This window comes from Ovis canadensis, chromosome 4 (assembly GCF_042477335.2).
Source record: "Ovis canadensis isolate MfBH-ARS-UI-01 breed Bighorn chromosome 4, ARS-UI_OviCan_v2, whole genome shotgun sequence".
NCBI lineage: Eukaryota > Metazoa > Chordata > Mammalia > Artiodactyla > Bovidae > Ovis > Ovis canadensis.
In genome coordinates this window covers 33631064-33652154 of record NC_091248.1, presented here as the reverse complement: position 1 = coordinate 33652154, position 21091 = coordinate 33631064, and the positions used below count along the sequence as shown (strand labels likewise).

The 21091-nt window shown below is 35.6% G+C and overlaps 1 protein-coding gene across 5 annotated transcripts in view; it reads right to left on the bottom strand.

The window, feature by feature from the left end:
* The window catches only part of PHF14 (PHD finger protein 14), a 238970-nt gene that overhangs the window by 193733 nt on the left and 24146 nt on the right, over positions 1–21091 (bottom strand). For all 5 annotated transcript variants that reach the window (XM_069586619.1, XM_069586621.1, XM_069586622.1 and 2 more), the window contains exons 5-7: positions 14747–14906; positions 8478–8589; positions 5271–5408 (exon numbers count right to left, since the gene is read on the bottom strand). In XM_069586619.1, coding sequence (XP_069442720.1) covers positions 5271–5408; positions 8478–8589; positions 14747–14906 — 410 coding nt within the window. The remainder of the gene's footprint in view (positions 1–5270; positions 5409–8477; positions 8590–14746; positions 14907–21091) is intronic.

Below are 21091 nucleotides of genomic sequence, written 5' to 3'. Positions count from 1 at the left end.
AAACATAAGTTGCAATGAGCGTAACTGGGCCTGTTTTATAGTTTGCTTTTAACAATAAGATATATTTTGTCATGAAGTGAAGTCGCTCAGTTGTGTCTGACTCTTTGCAACCCCATGGACTGACTGTAGCCTACCAGGCTCCTCCGTCCATGGGATTTTCCAGGCAAGAATACTGGAGTGGGTTGCCATTTCCTTCTCCAGGGGATCTTCCTGACCCAGGGATTAAACCTGGGTGTCCCTCATTGTAGGCAGGTGCTTTACCATCTGAGCCACCAGGGTCATAACATAAATTACATAAATATTCCAAATAATCGAGAATTTTCACAAAATGGGTCAAAAGCAATAGAATAGATCTCACTAATAGGATAAAGTACTATGGCAGATGTCTATAAAAAGATGTAAAAAGTATGCTAGGGTGTATGATGTCACTGGATGAAACCAAAGTACTCACTCTCTCTTTCAACCTTTCTTTGACTGCCTATATAAAATAGTATTAAGAAGTAAGAAATCCAACTTAATAAAACAGTCTTTAAAAAAGACAAAAAAAGGTGCTCTCTCTAATGTCATAAAACTGAAACAGAAGACAAGGCATATCCACAAACAGCAGATCTATTCTGATTTAAAATTTATTTTTTCACCAAATATGCATTACATAAATCTTAATCTACAGAAGTACAACCAGAAGTAGCCAAGAAGTTCATTTTAACAAGATGTTTACTGACAAGAGCAAACTTCATTGATATTGATTCAAGCCAAGTCTTGTATTTTAAAACCCTATTTTTCAACTATATAACTGTTTACAAGAAGAAACCACAAATACATGCAAATATGCTTTAAATCATTTTCCCAAAAAGAGTTCATTTAACAAGATGGGGAGAGAAAAATCCCACTTCATTATTCCAAAATCCAGAATTCCTACCTAATCAATCAAAGGAGGGAGCAAGGCAAGGAAAAAACTTCAGGCCCAGTTTCCACATCGTGATTTATCTAACTTTCCCTGTTAATTTCCCCAGATTAGCTCACAGATATATAGATATTCAGACCACAAACTGTAAATTATTTATTCAGTGTAATACTGTATTTTGTTTGTTTTAATTTGAATGCCTTTAGATGTGGAGATGCAATCTCTAAATTACTATGGACCCCATTATAGCCCTCGTCCCATACATGGCTGCTTCACACGTTTTCATTAATTAAATGGCTACTGTTTCTGCTGCTGCTAAGTCGCTTCAGTCGTGTCCAACTCTGTGCAACCCCATAGACAACAGCCCAGCAGGCTCCCCGATCCCTGGGATTCTCCAGGCAAGAACACTGGAGTGGGTTGCCATTTCCTTCTCCAATGCATGAAAGTGAAAGTGAAAGTGAAGTTGCTCAACCCTGTCCAACTCTTAGCGACTGTCTACCAAAAATAATGATGGATGGCACTATACAAAGAGACCCAAACTACCACAGTATAAAAGGCAAAGTCCTCTCAACAAGTTCTAAAACAAATGGCTACAAAAAAATCATCCTGGCTACAAAGTTCAAAGTTTCCAGAAGTCATAACCTTAACCTACAGATTCTCTGATCCAGATACTCACCGCGATTTATCTGATCTGCTGAGTCTTACTTCTTTTATCTCTGGATTTCTGGCAACCATCCTGAGTAATTTGTTGTTGTTCAGTCTCTCATTCATGTCCAACTCTTTGTGACCCCATGGCCTGTAACACGCCAGGCTTCCCTGTCCACCACCATGTCCCAGCGCTTGCTCAAACTCATGTCCATTGAGTCAGTGATGCCATCCAACCATTTCGTCTTTTGTCATTCCCTTCTCCTCCTGCCCTTGATCTTTCCCAGCATCACAGTTTTTCTAATGAGTGGGCTCTTCACATCAGGTGGCCAAAGTATTGGTGCTTCAGCTTTAGCATCAGTCCTTCCAATGAATATTTAGGACTGATTTCCTTTAGGATTGACTGGTTTGATCTTGCAGTCCAAGGGACTCTCAAGAATCTCCTCCAACACCACAGTTCAAAAGCATCAATTTTTTGGTGCTCACCTTTATGTTCCAACTCTCAAATCCATACATGACCACTTGAAAAACCATAGCTTTCCCTTGTCGGCAAAGTAATGTCTCTGCTTTTTAATAAGCTGTCTAGGTTGGTTATAGCTTTTCTTCCAAGGACCAGGCATCTTTTAATTTCATGGCTGCAGTTACCATTGCAGTGATTTTGGAGACCAAGAAAATAAAGTCTGTCACTGTTTCCACTGTTTCCCCAACTATGCATCATACAGTGATGGGACGGGATGCCATGATCTTCGTTTTTTGAATGTTGAGTTTTAGGCAAGCTTTTTCACTCTCCTTTCACTTTCATCAAGAGGCTCTTTAGTTCCTCTTCACTTTTTGCCATAAGGGTAATACAATCTGCGTATCTGAGGTTATTGATATTTCTCACGGCAATCCTGATTCCAGCTTATGCTTCAGCCAGCCCGGCATTTTGCATGATGTAATCTGCATATAAGTTAAATAAGCAGGGTGACACTATACAGATTTGACATACTCCTTTCCCAATTTTCAACCAGTCTGTTGTTCCATGTCCGATTCTAACTGTTGCTTCTTGACCTGCATACAGGTTTTGCAGGAGGCAGGTAAGTGGTCTGGTATTCCCACCTCTTGAAGTATTTTCCACACAGTCAAAGACTTTGGGGTAGTCAATGAAGCAGAAGTAGATGTTCTTCTGGAATTCTCTTGCTTTTTCTATGATCAAACAGATGTTGGCAACTGGATTTCTGGTTCCTCTGCCTTTTCTAAATCCAGCTTAAACATCTGGAAGTTCTCAGTTCACGTACTGCTGAAGCTTGGCTTGGAGAATTTTGAGAATTCCTTTGCTAGCATGTGAAATGACTGCAATTGTGTAGTAGTTTGAAGATTCTGTGGCATTGCCCTTCTTTGGGACTGGAATGAAAACTGACCTTTTCCAGTCCTGTGGCTACTGCTGAGTTTTCCAAATTTGCTGGCATACTGAATGCAGCACTTTCATACCATCATCTTTTAGGATTTGAAAGAGCTCAACTGGAATTCCATCACCTCCACTAGCTTTGGTCGTAGTGATGCTTCCTAAGGCCCACTTGTCTTCACACTCCAAGATATCTGGTTCTAGGTGAGTGATCACACCACTGTAGTTATCTGTATCATGAAGATCTTTTTTGTATAGTTCTTCTGTGTACTTTTGCCACCTCTATCTTTTGCTATCTTTGCTAGGTCCATACCATTTCTGTCCTTTATTGTATCCATCTTTGGAAGAAATGTTCCCTTGGTTCCTCTAGTTTTCTTGAAGCGATCTCTAGTTTCTCCCATTCTGTTATTTTCATCTATTTCTTTGCATCGATCACTGAGGAAGGCTTTCTTATCTCTCCTTGCTATTCTTTGGAACTCTCCATTCAGATGGATATATCTTTCCTTTTCACCCTTGCCTTTTGCTTCTCTTCTTTTCTCAGGTAGTTGTAAGGCCTCCTCAGACAACCATTTTGCCTTTCTGCATTTCTCTTTCTCGGGGATAGTTTTGATCACCACCTCCTGTACAATGTCATGATTCTTTGTCCATAGCTTTCCAGATTAGATCTGTCTATCATATCTAATCCCTTGAATCTATTTGTCACTTCCATTGTATAATAAGGGATTTGACCTAAAGGTCATATCTGAATTGCCTAGTGGTTTTCCCCACTTTGCTCAATTTTAGTCTGAATTTTGCAATAAAGAGTTCATGATCTGTGCCACTGTCAGCTCCCAGTCTTGTTTTTGCTGACTGCATAGAGCTTCTCCATCTTTGCTTGCAATGAATATAATCAATCTGATTTCGGTTCTGGCCATTTGATGATGTCCATGTGTAGAGTCATCTCTTGTGTCATTGGAGGAGGGTGTTTGCTATGACCAGTGAGTAATCTACATGACCCCATTATACAACTGCTCCTCTATATAGGTGTACCAAATAGCTATGAAAATGTAATGTCCCTTTAGTATGCTTCTTCAATTAATCAAATTACAACTCATCATAATCAGAGACTGGCACAAAAACAGATACATATGCCCAAATTATAATCCCAATAGGATCAATTTATTGGTAAAATATGTCCCTTAAAATTGGCTCAAAAATTTTCCTCATGAGATTATCTTTTTTACTTGTTTCTTGCCTATGAAATAAAATGGATTAAGATGAAAGCTCAACATAAAAATGTATTTTTACATGACACTGAAAATTTACCCAGTAAAGTAGCATAACAACAGAGGCTTAGATATAACCATAAATCCATTCCAAATATAAAGTAAGAATTATAGAACACTCAATTACCTACTTATATAAAAAGCTTAAAAAAAAAAAAAGAAAACAAAACTTGGTCTCAGGATCCCTTATAGTAGTAAAAGGTTTTAAAGACCTGCAAAGAGTTTATGTAAGTTAGTTAACATATTAGAATTTAAAATTGAGAAATTTTCAAAATATTCATTTATTTTAAAATAACAATAAGCCCACTACACGTTAATAAAAATAACAATTTAATGAAAAATACTAAGATTTACATACATAAAAATTTTTAGTGAGAAGAGTGACACTGTTTTACATTTTTGCAAGTCTCTTAATATCTAGATTAAAAGAAGACAGCTGGATTTTCAAAACTGCTTCCACATTCAAATGCTTATATTGTTACATGCTATATAATCTCTGGAAATTTCCACTATTACTTGTGAGAAAATTAAGAGCAAAAAAAGTATGTATTATTTTCATACTGTTATGAAGACAGTTTTAACCTCACAGATCTTGAGAGAATATTGAAGAGTCCCAAAAACATACTTTGAAAACAACTGATTGCTTAAATTTCTAGTATGAAAATTTTAGAATTAGAAATAATTGTAAAGAAATAGAAATGCAGGTACTGAAGACAAGGTAATGATTTTATTTAAAGAGAAACAGAGCAAGGTTATTACTAAAATATAATTTTAGATTCTTATATAAGATATGCAGACATTATAATGCTTTAAAACACCTTGAATTATGTTTCATTTCATCTGTCAGATTTCATTATAAAATTTGTAACATGTTTTCGAAATGTATGGTTAGATTTAAGACTAAAAAAATTCATATATATTGTTTATTCAAAGTTTTAGACCAGTGATCTAGGCAAATACTTAAAGAATAAACTCACAAATTTATTTTAAAATGCACACCTGTTGCAGAATATAATGGAGTCATGTAAGTCTTATTAACATATTCACCAACCATGGATTTAAATAAACCTACCTCTTCTGCTGCTGCCTCTGAAAGCAGACCTTCCTTCTGAGCACAGGTCACATGGAAATAGGCTCTGCACATCCCTGCATCACAGCTAATGCAAACTCCAGTTCGAGCAAAACGAGGGTCTTCGCAGAAACTACACTCCTACAATGGAAAATAGGAGAAGTCTCAGAGGGAAAACATTCCCAGAACAGAAACTGCATTCTCATACAAAGCTTCTACAAAATCCAAATAGTGAACCAATAGTACCAATAGTATATCAATATAAACAAAAACCATAGGTAAGCCAAATATTTATAAGAAAAAAAAGTAATTCTCTATATAGTTCTACAAAACCAAAATTCAACTTACATAATAATGATTATAACAATAAGTAGTTGAGGGCTTACCATGCACTAAGCACTATTCTAAGCACTTTACATGAATTAATATATATAATTCTTTATATATAGTGTCATTTGACACTATTTCATAATAATGTGTGGAAGAAATACTACAGTCATTTTCATCTTACACACGAGAAAACTGAGGTAAATGCAGTCTTTAACCAGATAATCTTAAAGACCATGCTCTTAATCATTAAACTACACTATTTCAACAATAATATACTATTTGAAAAAATTAAAGAAAATGAATAAGAAGCCAGAGAAAATTCACCAAAAGATCTAGACATTGAAATCAAAGAAATAACGCATTTTTAAAATATATTTAAGAGAAGCAGAAGCAATTGTAAGTAAACAATTTTGTGAAATTAATAATACACAATATAACCAATTATTTATATTCTTCCTGCATATAAAAGGAAAAACTGCAAAACTAAAGGTATAAACTGTTGAAATTACCCCAAATGCCAGCACTCTGTTTTATTTTTTCATACTTTTAACTAAACCACAGAGAGGAAGAAAGGAAAAAAAAAAACCTGTTATCAAAATATACTCTATAAATATGAACCTTCACAAAAAAACTTGCTAAATTATGAAAGACCGTCAGCAGACGGTTAAGGAAGAACTGCTTAGTAAGTGCATTCTATATAAATTAAATACGAGGGAAACATTTAAAAAGAAAAATGAAAAAGTTTCAATAGATGTTAAAAACATCACTGTAATACTGTTAACAGTTAGTACCTACTTGGTAGACAGTACCAAACTGATATATTAGCACTGTTATCCAAGAACTGTGTTCTGGGCACAGGTGTGAAAATACTGCCAACTCCTGACATTCTGCTGCCTAGTTAAAGGTCTTTTCCATTAACAGTAGTATATGTATGGTATAAAATATCAGCAACTAGTAATATAAACATGAAACCAAAAACCAGTTAAACAAAGAGAAGGAGAGGAGAGGGGGATGGAGAAGGGGAGAAATTAAACTATTTAAAGGATGTCAATACCATGAACAGAATCAAATTGTTCAGGATAACAATTTAATGTAATTTACATTAAACTGAGTAATTTAATGTAATACGATGAAATTGGGCAAGGGACTTCTGACAGAACACAAAGAAAAAGTGTCTGACACTGAAGTCCTAAAAGACTATAGAACAATCTAACAAAGAAAATAGAATCTTCCTCAATTGCTTGAATCATTTACAATGCTAGGGAACGAAGCAACTGAGAACACAGGGGAAGAAAGTAATCAGGATTAGGAAATGGATAGACAATGTGGTCTAGGGAGCTGTCTAAGATAAAACTCACAACATTGGGTTTGATTTTGCAGATGAGCTAGACAGTACCTAATTTTTTTACTCCTTTTCCTAGTAATACTTCAACACAAAAGCAGGTGATAATGAAAAACATCAGCTGATAATTATACATTTAATGACTCATTTTTAATCCAGAGGTCACTGCTAGCCTCAGTTTTATGAAGCAGTATCTACTTACTGTTTTTTTTTAATTGCTTTGAGATTTATATTTATGGTAACAATATATGCCTATTGAAAATGATGGAAGTCAGTCCCTTTTAGGCTCGATGGAAGCTACTATCAAAAAGTAGGAACTTTTATTTCCAAAAGTGGTGGACTAGGTAATCTGTATTGCTTCTACTCAACTAGAAAACGCAGACAAATTAGTATTTATTTACTATTGTTTAAAGGCATTAGAGAAGCAACAAGACAGTGTACAGTTACCTGAGGAAAGTAAATTCAATACTAGGGCCTAGAAGCTTTAGCTAATTCTGGAGAGGGAAGCTGCAATTACCCAAACCAAAGCAAAAGATTACTGGAGTGATTGTTAAGAGTCCAAGGAGGACATTTTGGATATAACAACAGAAGCTATCAAAGTTTAAAATCAGAATTTTCCAACAATATCTAAGTTTTTCACCTTACCTTTAATATGTTACTAATGCTCTTCAAGAGACTCCCTTCCCAAATGCCCAACAGACAGTAATGGAAAGAGAATATATATCAGTGCCTAATTAGTTCTACCATTCTAAAGATGTGTGCAGTAATTATATACTTAAGTTTAAATTAATAAGTATGTAATCTTATCACTCATAATCTAAAACTCAGTCATAGTGAAAAACCAATTTATAACCTACAGAGACTCATTTGCTAGGAAAGGTTATGCAGTCATAAAATCAGTCTTTGAAATCTGAGAAAATAATGGGTTTTTCTTGTACTCTTTTCATAATTTCATACATTTCATTTCAAAAGTAAAGTTAGAAATTAAGCTCATATTCAGTCCAACTGGTTAAAAATAAGGATTTAATCTGAGAATTCATTATACACTAAGCAGTGTGCCAAATGCCAGGGAAACAACAGTGATATCAACTATCATTTTTTCCCACAGGTTAAACTAAATTACAAACACATGGAAGAATTTATATATTACTGGCTTTCTGGGAAAATTACTGTCAATTATAAATGATTTAGTACTCTCCAATAGCATAATTGGGCTTCCCTGGTGTCTCAGACAGTAAAGAATCCGCCTGCAATTTAGGAGACCCTGGGTTCAATGCCTGGGTCGGGAAGATCCCATGGAGAAGGAAATGGTAACTCATTCCAGTCTTCTTTCCTGGAAAATTCCATGGACAGAGAAACTTGACAAGCTACAGCCCAAACAGGTTACAAGCAGACACAACAGAGCGACTGACTAAGCACGCATTCAAGCAATAGCATGATCAGTAATAAGCATTTCTGTAGTTAACAATGATACTAGCAAAAAGCCATATAAACTAAGTAAAACTTTCTCCTAGACAACCAAACACAGTTTGTCTCACCTTGGCACCATATTTGGAATAGTTCATTTCTGTTAGTGTTACTGGTCGTAATTTGTCAATATCTCCAAAGGCTACACCAGGAACGTACAGGGCACAAACGATGTGAACCCATCTATAAGGAGAAAAGATACAATTTTGTTATCAAACTTTCTGATAAAATGCCGACATGGAAAATAAACATAAAATATATGTGCCATATCAAGTAACTACTGCAAGAATTTTACAGCCAGGTCTCAACACCTCAGACATACAACTAAAGAATATTAAACACTTCTATAATTATATCATTTAGTTACAGAAAAGGGGACTGCAATAAGCACTACTTTTCCAGCAGCTTAGCCAAAGCTGAGTTAACAACTATAATTGCCTTTCACTTAATATTCACCACACTATGCACTTATCTGTTATTCTTAAATATTTGCACAAAACCACTATTCAAATGAAACAAAACATTTTCATATGCACGGAAAGGTATTCACAATATTTTAAGCACTCTAGAATTAAGGATCCTAATTTAAGAACTATAAAGTTACTCTGCATAAATTATATAACATTGATCTTTCCTGCTACTTTTTCTAAAAGCTATTGGATAATCCTTAAGGACATATTTAAAAAAAAATTTCTTAGTGTGCATCTTAACTTTCTTTCTTCCTAGGCTGAAACTGATTGATAGGAGACTGGACACAAGAGTTGTGATAATACAAGGAAGTCACAGTTCATTCAGCTCATCTGTTCACCATACAACCTATGTACTATGCATATGCCCCACAAATAAATAATGTTTAAAGTCTGGAGGATATTACAACACTAAACAACAGCAACAACAAAATGTTCAGTTTCAGTGTACTGAAAAAAAGTAGGAGTTGATTCTAATTACATTTTTTTAAAACTGTTCTGAACCTCTATAAAATATATCAGGAACACTACTTTCTGTTTGCTTACAACCATGCAAAATACAGGACCACTAGATTTTGAAGTGTAAACAGATCTCCCTCATCTCTGTAAGAAAGAGGGTAAAAATGAGATGGCAAATATCTCTTATCCTTGTGAAAATATTAACAACAAATTTTACTTTATCATAGCTTGAGAGGCTATGATTGCTACATGGTTCTATTTTGTGATGCACTATGAGTCTTAAAGAAATAAGACTAAAAACATTTTATAGAGGTACTAGGGAAAATAGTTATAAATCTTTAAAATTTATCCTTTTTTATTGGGAAGAAAATTCAAAGTTTTGAGATTTTCTTGATAAAATGTTTTAATCCAACTTCCCAAATGCATCCTGTGGAGTTCAATATAAAGATACACATCTTCAACAAGCAGCTGCTTTCTCAATTTAATTTGTGCAGTTTTTTCATGCTCCACTGATGTATTAAATGCCGCTGTACTCTGTAGGAGTTTATCTTTGATAAACCCAACAGCTGGCTGCTTGCTTCATATTGACCTTCTTAAAATCTTTTAGAACTAGTCACACAAGTACTACAGATAGAAACTGCCATTTTAGTGTGACTGGCACAAAAGTGTATCATTTCCCGCAACTGTACTTGTGAGGATGCCAACTTGAGTCTTTATTAAAATACATACCAAACAGCTGAGATAATTTTGGTCCTTTTTAATATCTGTTATATATAGATTTTTGTTCATTTGTTTAACTGCGTGTACTTTAGAACCTTGTAATTAAGACAAATTGAGAAATCAAAAAGGAATAAACTTCCTTGTTACTTTATCATTCATTTTGCTTGGAGCTATGAAGGCAGATGTTGATCAAGCAAGGGAACAGAAAACAAGCATCCCATAAGACCACCAAAAACTAGAGTCAGAACTGTCATTCTAGCATAGAAACTATTAATACATTCTTTTAAATTTACATATTTTAATAAAGCAAACTAAGTAGAAAAATACTTCACAAAAACTCATTTCAAATAAGAACTATATTCATCAATCAAACTTGATTTTGAAATGCTTTGTATGTGCGGTGTCTTTATAACATATTTAAAAAACTCACTTCAGGAGTTATTTTCATTCCTGCATCTATTCATTGAGTAATTAATTACTGAGCGACTGAACTGAACTGAAGAACAGAGCACCAGGCAGGCAGTGGGGAAGTGACAAAGAAGCATGTGAAATGCTTGCAGCATAAGGTGTGGTATGCTATTATATTAAAGCATGTGTAATATTTCCTATATTCAGGTTTATAATACCACCACGGCAGGATAAAACACTCTCTTTAAGGAAAAAAAATAAAAATTTAATGATAAGAATGTATTGATGGTCTTCTCACATTAAATGGTATTATTTTCTATTGTAGTATATGTAGCTGTCATCAGACACAGAAGGGAAAACAGTCTAAATGGCCTATGTAATAGAAGAAAATTTCAAATATTTTTCATTCTTTCCATATATAGTTCTTTCTTTTCATCTGTTTTCCATTTGAAGCTAGAGTATTAAATACCTTGTCAAATCTTCATGGCTTTTTTGCTCTTGATTCAAGCTAGTATTATATCCTTCAAACTGTATCAAGACCTGTAATTCCCACAGTACTCAAGTATGGGCATCAACACAAATGAAATGTTCAAAGAGCATAAAAAAATTTTCCAGGCTGCACCAACAAGGGAGGTGTCTACATATATGAAAGATCCACAGAAGTCAATATAAATATACCTCAGTAAAACTCAATGGTCAAAGAAGCCTCCCTTTTCTTCAATCAGAGACAATTTTACAAGTTAGTTTGTGGACTGTGTATTAGTATACACTACATATTAGTGTGGTAAGAGAGCTTCTTTATAGTTTCTCAATAGAAATTTCAAATTATTGACAAGAGAAAAGGTAAAATAAATGCTCTTCCCTAAAAGGAAACTGTGTTTCTCAAAGCTGCCATACTTATTCACAACCATTTATTACCATAAATTTCAACTTGCAGGACTGAAAAGTCATTAAGAAAGGATTTATGCAGTTACTTTTCTAAGATTACCTTAAATAAATGGAATAATATAAGTAATGAAAAAAAAAAGCACTAGCACTAGAAGCAGAAAGCACTAGCAGCAGAAAAACTAAGGAGATATTTATTACACACTTAAGTTTCAGAAACTACACTGTTTACAGAAATCATCTCATTTCAGTTCAGTTCTTTCGCTCAGTTGTGTCCGACTCTTTGTGACCCCATGGACTGCAGCACACCAGGCTTCCCTATCCATCACCAACTCCCAGAGCCTACTCAAATTCATATCTATTGAGTTGGTGATGCCATCTGACCATCTCATCATGCCCTGTGCCTCCCGCCTACAGGGTCCTTCACATGAGTCAGTTCTTTGCATCAGGTGGCCAAAGTATTGGAGTTTCAGCTTCAACATCAGTCCTGCCAACGAGTATTCAGGACTGATTTCCTTTAGGATGGACTGGTTGGGTCTTCTTGCAGTCCAAGGGACTCTCAAGAGTCTTCTCCAACACCACAGTTCAAAAGCACCAATTCTTCGGTGCTCAGCTTTCTTTATAGTCCAACTCTAATAATCATACATGACTACTGAAAAAACCATAGCTTTGACTAGGCGGACATTTGTTGGCAAAGTAATGTCTCTGCTTTTGAATATGCTGTCTAGGTTGGTCATAACTTTCCTCCCAAGGAGTAAGCATCTTTTAATTTCATGGCTGCAGTCACCATCTTCAGTGAATTTGGAGCCCCCAAAAATAAAGTCTGTCACTGTTTCTACTATTTCCCCATCTATCTGCCATGAAGTGATGGGACCAGATGCCATGATCTTAGTTTTCTGAATGCTGAGTTTTAAGCCAGCTTTTTCACTCTTTCATCAAGAAACTCTTTAGTTCCTCTTCGCTTTCTGCCATAAGGGTGGTGTCATCTGCATATCTGAGCCATTTCTCCCAGCAATCTTGATTTCAGCTTGTGCTTCATCCAGCCCAGCGTTTCTCATGATGTACTCTGCATATAAGTTAAATAAGCAGGGTGACAATATACAGCCTTGACGTACTCCTTTCCCTATTTGGAACTAGTCTGGTGTTTCATATCCAGTTCTCACTGTTGCTTCCTGACCTGCATACAGATTTCTCAAGAACCAAGTCAGGTCGTCTGGTATTCCCATCTCAGGAAGAATTTTCTACAGTTTGTTGTGATCCACACAGTCAAAGGTTTTGACATAGTCAGTAAAGCAGAAATAGATGTTTTTCTGGAACTCTCTTGCTTTTTCAATAATCCAATGGGTGTTGGCAATTTGATCTCTGGTTCCTCTGCCTTTTCTAAAACCAGCTTATACATCAGGAAGTCCACAGTTCACATACTGTTGAAGCCTGGCTTGGAGAATTTTGAGCATTACTTTACTAGCGTGTGAGATGAGTGAAACTGTGCCATAGTTTGAGCATTCTTTGGCATTGTCTTTCTTTGGGATTGGAATGCAAACTGTCCTTTTCCAGTACTATGGCCACTACTGAGTTTTCCAAATTTGCTGGCATATTGAGTGTAGCACTTTCATCATCTCATTTAATCCTCTCAAAAGTGTTAGGAAACTGAGGCATAAAATGGTTAAATCACTTGCCTAAAATCAGTTAGTAAGAAAAAACCAGAATACAAATATAGGCAGTCTAACTTGAAAGCACACAGTTTTAATGTTGTAGTAAATTTCCTAATTCTAGGTCAAAGTGAGTCCAGGCATAAAATAATGCTATTGTCTATAACACAAACCACAGACTCAATTCAATACATCTAATATTGTGTTACATGTTTATTTTGAGGATAAGCAATGAGGGACAAGAAGTAAAATTTTTGTTCATTTACCTAGACATCAATATACAGGGTAGTCATTTTTCCTAGATACCCTCAATATACAGTCTCTAAGATTCCATGACAGACTTTGTGCTATCCCAACTGTATGGCAATACTTCTCAAGGGCCTACCCACCAACTGAGATAAAAATGAAAAAAATAGCTTTTACTTTACTAAAATAAAATTTATTAAGTTTAAAGAAAAACATTTTTTGGCATATAATGCATCCTATCATCTCAAAATTTTAAATATGAAAAATGATCACGATAATTTGTCTAGCTTATTTCACTGTTCTTATTAAAATAGTAAACATTTAGTAAAATACTGAAATATCCATATGTGGTAAAATAAAAAATTGTGTACCCTCTCTTACACGGGGGGAAAAGGGTAAGTAGTTATTCATAATATATAAAAGGTTAGGAACTAACCTTATATTAGTCACCCATCCCAACTGGTAGTCTCCCGGGGAAAAACAGAAAGATGCCAACACTGTAGCAATGACAACTGTTCAAATGTGATACTAAGAGTGAGCGTGAATCTAGTGAAAAGAACACAGTTCTCTGGGCCAGTTATTATTCTAGTGCCTCTCAGCTCAACTCCACTCTTCAATATCTGCTTTGAAATAACCAACAGAAGCCCATCAGCACTTTCCATCTACACGATCCTCGGCCCTGTCTCAGTAGAGCGGCAGAAGGCACTGTAAGAGGAAGGGGCTTCTCTTCAGGACGGGAAAAGGACGCCCACCAGGGCTCTGCCCTCAGTGACCCTGCAGACCCAGCCTGAAGATCACTTTCCTGTGGCCCTCTCAACCCAGACACCACACACTCCTGGTTTGAAACCACTGCCCAGTTACCCACTTGCCTAGAACTACAGGCCAGGTACTGGCCCAGGCAAACCAGCCAACTTCTCTGCCATCCAGTAGGCTCAAACTACACTTTCTCTAACAAGGCCTGAACCATAGTCTTGGGGAAGGTGTCTTCCTTCCAACTTTGTCATTCCCTGGAAACTCTCTCTCAGCTCTACAGTATTATTATTCAGAGTTCTTTTATATCTTTATGGTTACTGTTTATTATGGCTTAGTCCTTCTTTAAGTTAAATATCCCCTTTTATAATCATTGTATAGGTTCTATTTACTAATATACTCTTGAAGTCAAACAGATCTGAGTTCAAATTTAACTACGAACGTGTTCAAAATTATGTAAAGATTTGAGCCTCAGCTTCTACCTATAAAATAGGCAACTTTAGCATCTCTCTTATTATACAGTCATTCCTAAGATTAAATGGCATTATAGGTTATAAAGGCAAATGGAGATACTCAATCAATGATCTTTCCTCCTCTTTGCCCTGATATGTAGCCTCCTGTCCACTTACTCTATGTCAAAAAGACACAAAGAAGCAATCAAATGAAAATGTCTAACTCCGAAAATCATAAATACAAAAACAGAAGCATATGCATTATAAAGCAGGTATATTAACACAAAAGAATTATGACATCAACCTTCCAGCATCTGTCTCCTTGAAAATTCCATCCTGATTGGGACACAGTTCACAGCTAGGGGAAACACCACATTTACAGGCATCACAAAACCAAGGTTCAGTGGAGTTTTCAGAAGCTGAACTCATAATAGAGTCACTCTCTCCATCAACTCCATAACAACCTGAAAAAAAAAAAAAGAAGCATGATTAGAGTTTACTTTTTAAACTCACATTTATAAAGTTACAAAAGAAAAAGGGAAAGGAAGTAGAGAATAATTCTGAAAATTAATGGTTTAGAAGAATGATATTAAAGTCAAAACACAGAACTGAAATCATTTTATAAAAATGTTTTCACCATTTCATAGTGTATGTAATGACATAACTCTTTAAGACAAGTTTAGGTCTACTGGAAAGCATTATAGAAGGGGAAAATTTTATGGTTCTTTAAAATTTTTACAAAAAAATACATTAAAATATGAGTTTTCATTATATAGAAATCAGAACTATTGAGTCTAGGAACTATTAATTAGGAAATATTTTCAAGCTACCTTTGTACTGAGCATTTAAATATATCTAAAAGACCATGATCATGTAAAACATACAAACAAAAACCTCTGATCTAATTTTGTATGAATCTGGTTAAAACACAAATTCATACAACCATAAATGTAAAGTACTAGTAAAAGGAAAATAATAGACATACACATACATAAATTAAGGCTACTGAGCAATCTGAATAGTTTAGAGATAAACAAGCGAGTTCCATTCACAGTTGAGCCAGTCTAGAGCTATACAAGGTATCTGATCTATTTAACATTTATAATTCTTCTGTCTTCTGTAAAAATGTATCCAGAACTGAAATGAATGAAAAGAAGGGTAGCATAATCCTTCACATTTTAGAATAGGACATCAACCCTTATTGCGGCTTATAATAAACAGTACTTCCCTGGTTAATTACAATAGTCATGACTCCTAAATAGTTTTGTTTTGTTATCTAAATGGTGCTTGATGTACCACAAATTTCATATTATCTCTCTTTTTCTAGAAAGGAAGACACTGCTCTCATGACAAAATGTACTTTAGAAAAATAATTTAATACACATTAAAAATTAAATAGATAACCTAATTCTATTAATAGTTCCAATTATGCCCATCATCTTTAGGTTGGGTATTTCTCTGATATCCTAAGACACACTTCTTACTCTCAAGATAGGTCACTTCTACAAACAGCCTACTATTAACCATCCCAGGATAATTCTGACCAGGTTTATCCTAATTGGGTGGTCTTATTGCCAAATTCTAAGGGGCACTCAAAGTACCCTTTAATAAACTGAAGCTATTAAAAATACCACTATGAGAAACATATGTAAGTAACAATTCTCTTTCAAAAGGTTTCACCATGGAGGTAAGTTTCCATGCATCCAATGTAAGATCATGTGACTATTGGAACTGATTAAACACTACACAGACAACAGGAGCCTGATGAAAATTGTCTTCTCACAACCACCAAAGATACCCAAATTGAAACAAGTAAGTATGTAATCCCATCACTTCATGGCAAATAGATGGGCAAACACTGGAAACAGTGACAGACTTTATTTTCTTGGGCTTCAAAATCACTGCAATGGTGACTGCAGCCATGAAATTAAAAGACGCTTACTCCTTGGGAGAAAAGTTATGAGCAACCTAGACAGCATATTAAAAAGCAGAGGCATTACTTTGTCAACAAAGGTCCATCTAGTCAAAGCTATGGTTTTTCCAGTACTCGTGTATGGATGTGAGAGCTGGACTATAAAAGAGGCTGAGTCCTGAAGAACTGATGTTTTTAAACTGTGGAGTTGGAGATTCTTGAGAGTCTCTTGGACTGTAAAGAGATCAAACCAGTCCTAAAGGAAATCAGTCCTGAATCCTAAAGGAAATCAGTCCTGAATATTCATTGGAAGGACTGATGCTGAAGCTGAAACTCCAATACTGTGGCCATCTGATGGGAAGAACTGACTCATTGGAAAAGACCCTGATGCTGGGAAAGATTGAAGGTGGGAGGAAAAGGAGACAACAGAGGATGAGATGGTTGGATGACATCACCAACTCAATGGACCTGAGTTTGAGCAAGCTATGGGAGTTGGTGAAGAACAAGGGAAGCCTGGCGTACTGCATCCCACGGGGTCACAAAGAGTCAGACATGAATGAGTGACTGAACAACAAATGTTATTCAAAGGTTTTACAATAGTGAACCTTAACATAATCCAAATGTCATACAGAAGAATGCTAAAAATTTTAAAGGAGCTAGACTATCATACACAAGAAAAAGATTCAAAATATTAATTTCTTTAAATCATCTAATTGTGGCTGGTGATAATTATTACATTTATCACTTCTGTTTGGATATACATTTTTAAAACAATAAACCATAAAATGAAAAAGAAATAAAATTTTCCTCTTGGGAGTAGTTATTATTGCTTATCAGCAAGATAAGAACATTTTCCAGTAAAAATAACAGTAAGCAAACAGTTTATTTGAAGAAAAATCACAAAACAATAAAGAATAGTGAATTTGATTTCTCCGTTATGTAATACCACAAGGAAAAACACTATTTTCTTTACAAAATAATATTTTTCAGGCAATTTTTTTCATTAGTATTCACATGAAGTCCCAAGATAATAAGCCCTCCAAATGACTATCCATTTTACCCATCTCATTCACCAATATCAAGGTGATATCAATATCAATCATATCAATATCAATATCAAATCATAGCAGCTCACTCTTTTAAAATAAAGCAAAGTTTCAATTCTAATTTTTAAAGAATATACCACACACTTGACGAATATCTGATTAAACAATGATTTAAAACAATGGTTAAATCACCTACAAAAACCTCAGAAGTGACTTCTATGGGTCCCTTTTAGGAAATTCCTAGTTTGCAGCCTAAAACATTGGTATCACATAAGCTTAAAGAACAATGAGCAAGTGGATAAGTATTTCTTCTTCAGCTTCACTGCCCTTGAAAAATGATCCACACTGTGTTATTACCTTTACAGAGTCTTCAACTTGCCACTTTTCCATATTTCTCTGCCATATCTATTGTCTACTGAGCTTTAGACTGAAATTCTAACATTTATATCCACTCTAATCCATTTAAATTAAAGACTAAACACATTTTAACATCTTTTTCTTTCTTTCATACAAAACAGAATTCAAACTACCATAAAATGAGGTTTATTCTCTTCAACCTATCTACCATAAAATGAGGTTTATTCTCTTCAACCTATCTAATTTTGAGTAAAAGATACAAAAAGTACACCTTCAATATGATTATGGAAAAAAGGGTTTTTTATATAATGAAATATAGAAAATTAAAAATTTATAGATATATAAAACCTATTCCATATACGTTTTTCATGTTTTAAAATGGGTAAACAGGAAAAACATGTCTGCTATTATTTTAGCAAAATCTCAACTTAAAAATCTCTCTAAATTATCATTACTTAAGCTTTTTTTTCTAAGGGAAAAATATAAAGGAAATACATCAAAGCACTAACTATGGCTGTCTGGATATTAGGACTGTTCAGTTCAGTTCAGTTCAGTTGCTCAGTCGTGTCCAACTCTTTGCGACCCCATGGATCATAACGCGCCAGGCCTCCCTGTCCATCACCATCTCCCGGAGTTCACTCAAACTCACGTCCATCGAGTCAGTGATGCCATCCAGCCATCTCATCCTCTGTCATCCCCTTCTCCTCCTGCCCCCAATCCCTCCCAGCATCAGAGTCTTTTCCACTGAGTCAACTCTTCGCATGAGGTGGCCAAAGTACTGGAGTTTCAGCTTTAGCATCGTTCCTTCCAAACAACACCCAGGACCGATCTCCTTTAGAATGGACTGGTTGGATCTCCTTGCAGTCCAAGGGACTCTCAAGAGTCTTCTCCAACACCACAGTTCAAAAGCATCAATTCTCGGTGCTCAGCTTTCTTCACAGCCCAACTCTCCCATACATACATGACCACTGGAAAAACCATGCTGCTGCTAAGTCGCTTCAGTCATTTCTGACTATGTGCGACCCCATAGACGGCAGCCCACTAGGCTCCTCTGTCCCTGGGATTCTCCAGGCAAGAATACTGGAGTGGGTTGCCATTTCCTTCTCCAATGCATGAAAGCGAAAAGTGAAAGTGAAGTCGCTCAGTCATGCCCAACTCTTAGCGACCCCATGGACTGCAGCCTACCAGGCTCCTCCGTCCATGGGATTTTCCAGGCAAGAGTACTAGAGTCGGGTGCCACTGCCTGCCTTGACTAAATGGACCTTTGTTGGCAAAGTAATGTCTCTGCTTTTCAATATGCTATCTAGGTTGGTCATAACTTTTCTTCCAAGGAGTAAGCGTCTTTTAATTTCATGGCTGCTAGAAATGTTTTTTTTTTTCTTGAAATTATGATCAAGGCTTCCCTGGTGGCCCAGTGGTAAAAAGAAAAATACACCTGCCAACGCAGAAGGCACATATTCAGTCCCTGGGTTGGGAAGTTCCCCTGGAGAAGGAAATAGCAACCCACTCCAGTATTCTTGCCTGGGAAATCCACAGAGGAGCCTGAAGGCCTACAGTCCACAGGGTCACAAAAGAGTCAGACATGACTCAACAACAATTACTATCAACCTCTGAGTAGCACACACAACCTATGTGAATCATATTTAATGAAAAATAATATAAAATGTGTCTATAATTGTTTTGAATTATTTAAGAGATATGTACAGTCCAAATCAGAGGAAACTTTCCCCATTCAACTTGTCACTGGGGACCAAAAGACCAACCACATCACTGAGGCTGAGTTACCTTACCTTAAATAAGTATTTAATATTTATCCTATCTCTCAGTACAGAAAAACCAGGAACACAAAATTTGCCATTTAAAACATTTTTTTCTGTACTTAACATCCTATCACTAGAACTCTGATTACAAAACCTACTAAAAGTTTTTAAATAAATTGAGTAATATTGCTGATGATGAGAAAAGAACTTATAATATGCACGATACCTATCACAAATATATCCTAAGGCACAAAAGAGACAAAATGCTGCTGACACATAAAGTCCAAATGGTGATTACCTGAACATTTGCTACCCAGTGAACGCTGCTAAGGATACATTTTTTCACATGCTAAGAAAAAAAAAAAAAAGTCTAGGGCTAGGCTAATAGCAGATTGGAAAATAAATAAAATAGGGGGTGGAATATCTCTTAGAGACCTTATTTAAAACACTGTTGGCAAGTATACTACCTAATGTTCTGTCATGTACTATGACATGCAGGTGACATTTTTCTTCAGACACAGTGCAATCAATATATCAGGATAACTGACATCACAGTCAGGGGTACCCTACTATTACAAGTCAGTTACAAGATCTTGTCACAAAGGTGTTTATACTAAGTGACAAGTTGCAACCTCAAAAAAAAAGAGATTTATCTACACTTAGATGAAGTACTCCAAAAAGAATTAGACAAGTTATCCATTTAAAAAGCACATTTGGAAAACTATCTTTTAGCAAAATCTCAACTTAAAAATCTCTCTATAATTACTTAAGCATTTCTTTTAAGGGAAAAAGATAAAAGAAATACATCACAGCACTAACTATGGTTGTCTGGATATTAGGACTGTTAGAAATGTTTTATCTTCTTTCTGTTCTATACATCCGTCATTTTATTTACTATTCATTCGTGGTTCAGCTGGTAAAGAATCCACCTGCAAAGGAGGAGACCTGGGTTCGATCTCTGGGTTGGGAAGATCCCCTGCAGAAGGGAAAAGCTACCCACTCCAGTATCCTGGCCTGGAGAATTCCATGGACTGTATAGTCCATGGGGTCTCAAACAGTCGGACATGACAGCAACTTTCACTTACCCACTTACCCAATACATTATGATGGACAATTAGCTTTTCAGAAAACAAAACATTTAAGAAGTTCATATTTAACCATGAAAATATTGAAGGAAAAGTGACCTGGTTAATTTACAATATGGAAGTCTGTCACTCAGGCACCTGATAACCAAAACCGAAAACACAAAACCTAGCAAGACTAGCTTCCTATTATGCCTTAGAAAATTTCCCTTCTTCTGGATTCATTAATTTTAGATAAAAATTCATTTTGGAACTTTACAAGTAGTGAAGAAAGATCTACATATGTGAATGCACAAAAAAATGAACATTCTAAACAGTGAAAAATACCACAAAGTTAAAAGGTACAGGACAAGGTGGAAAAGTATTTGCAAGGATACAAAGTATTTGTAACGCATACAACAGACAAAGGATTAACATTACTAAAAAAGAAAATTCCAATAAGTCAATAAGAAAAAAGACAGGTTAAGAAAAAGAGGGCTTCCCTGGTGGCCC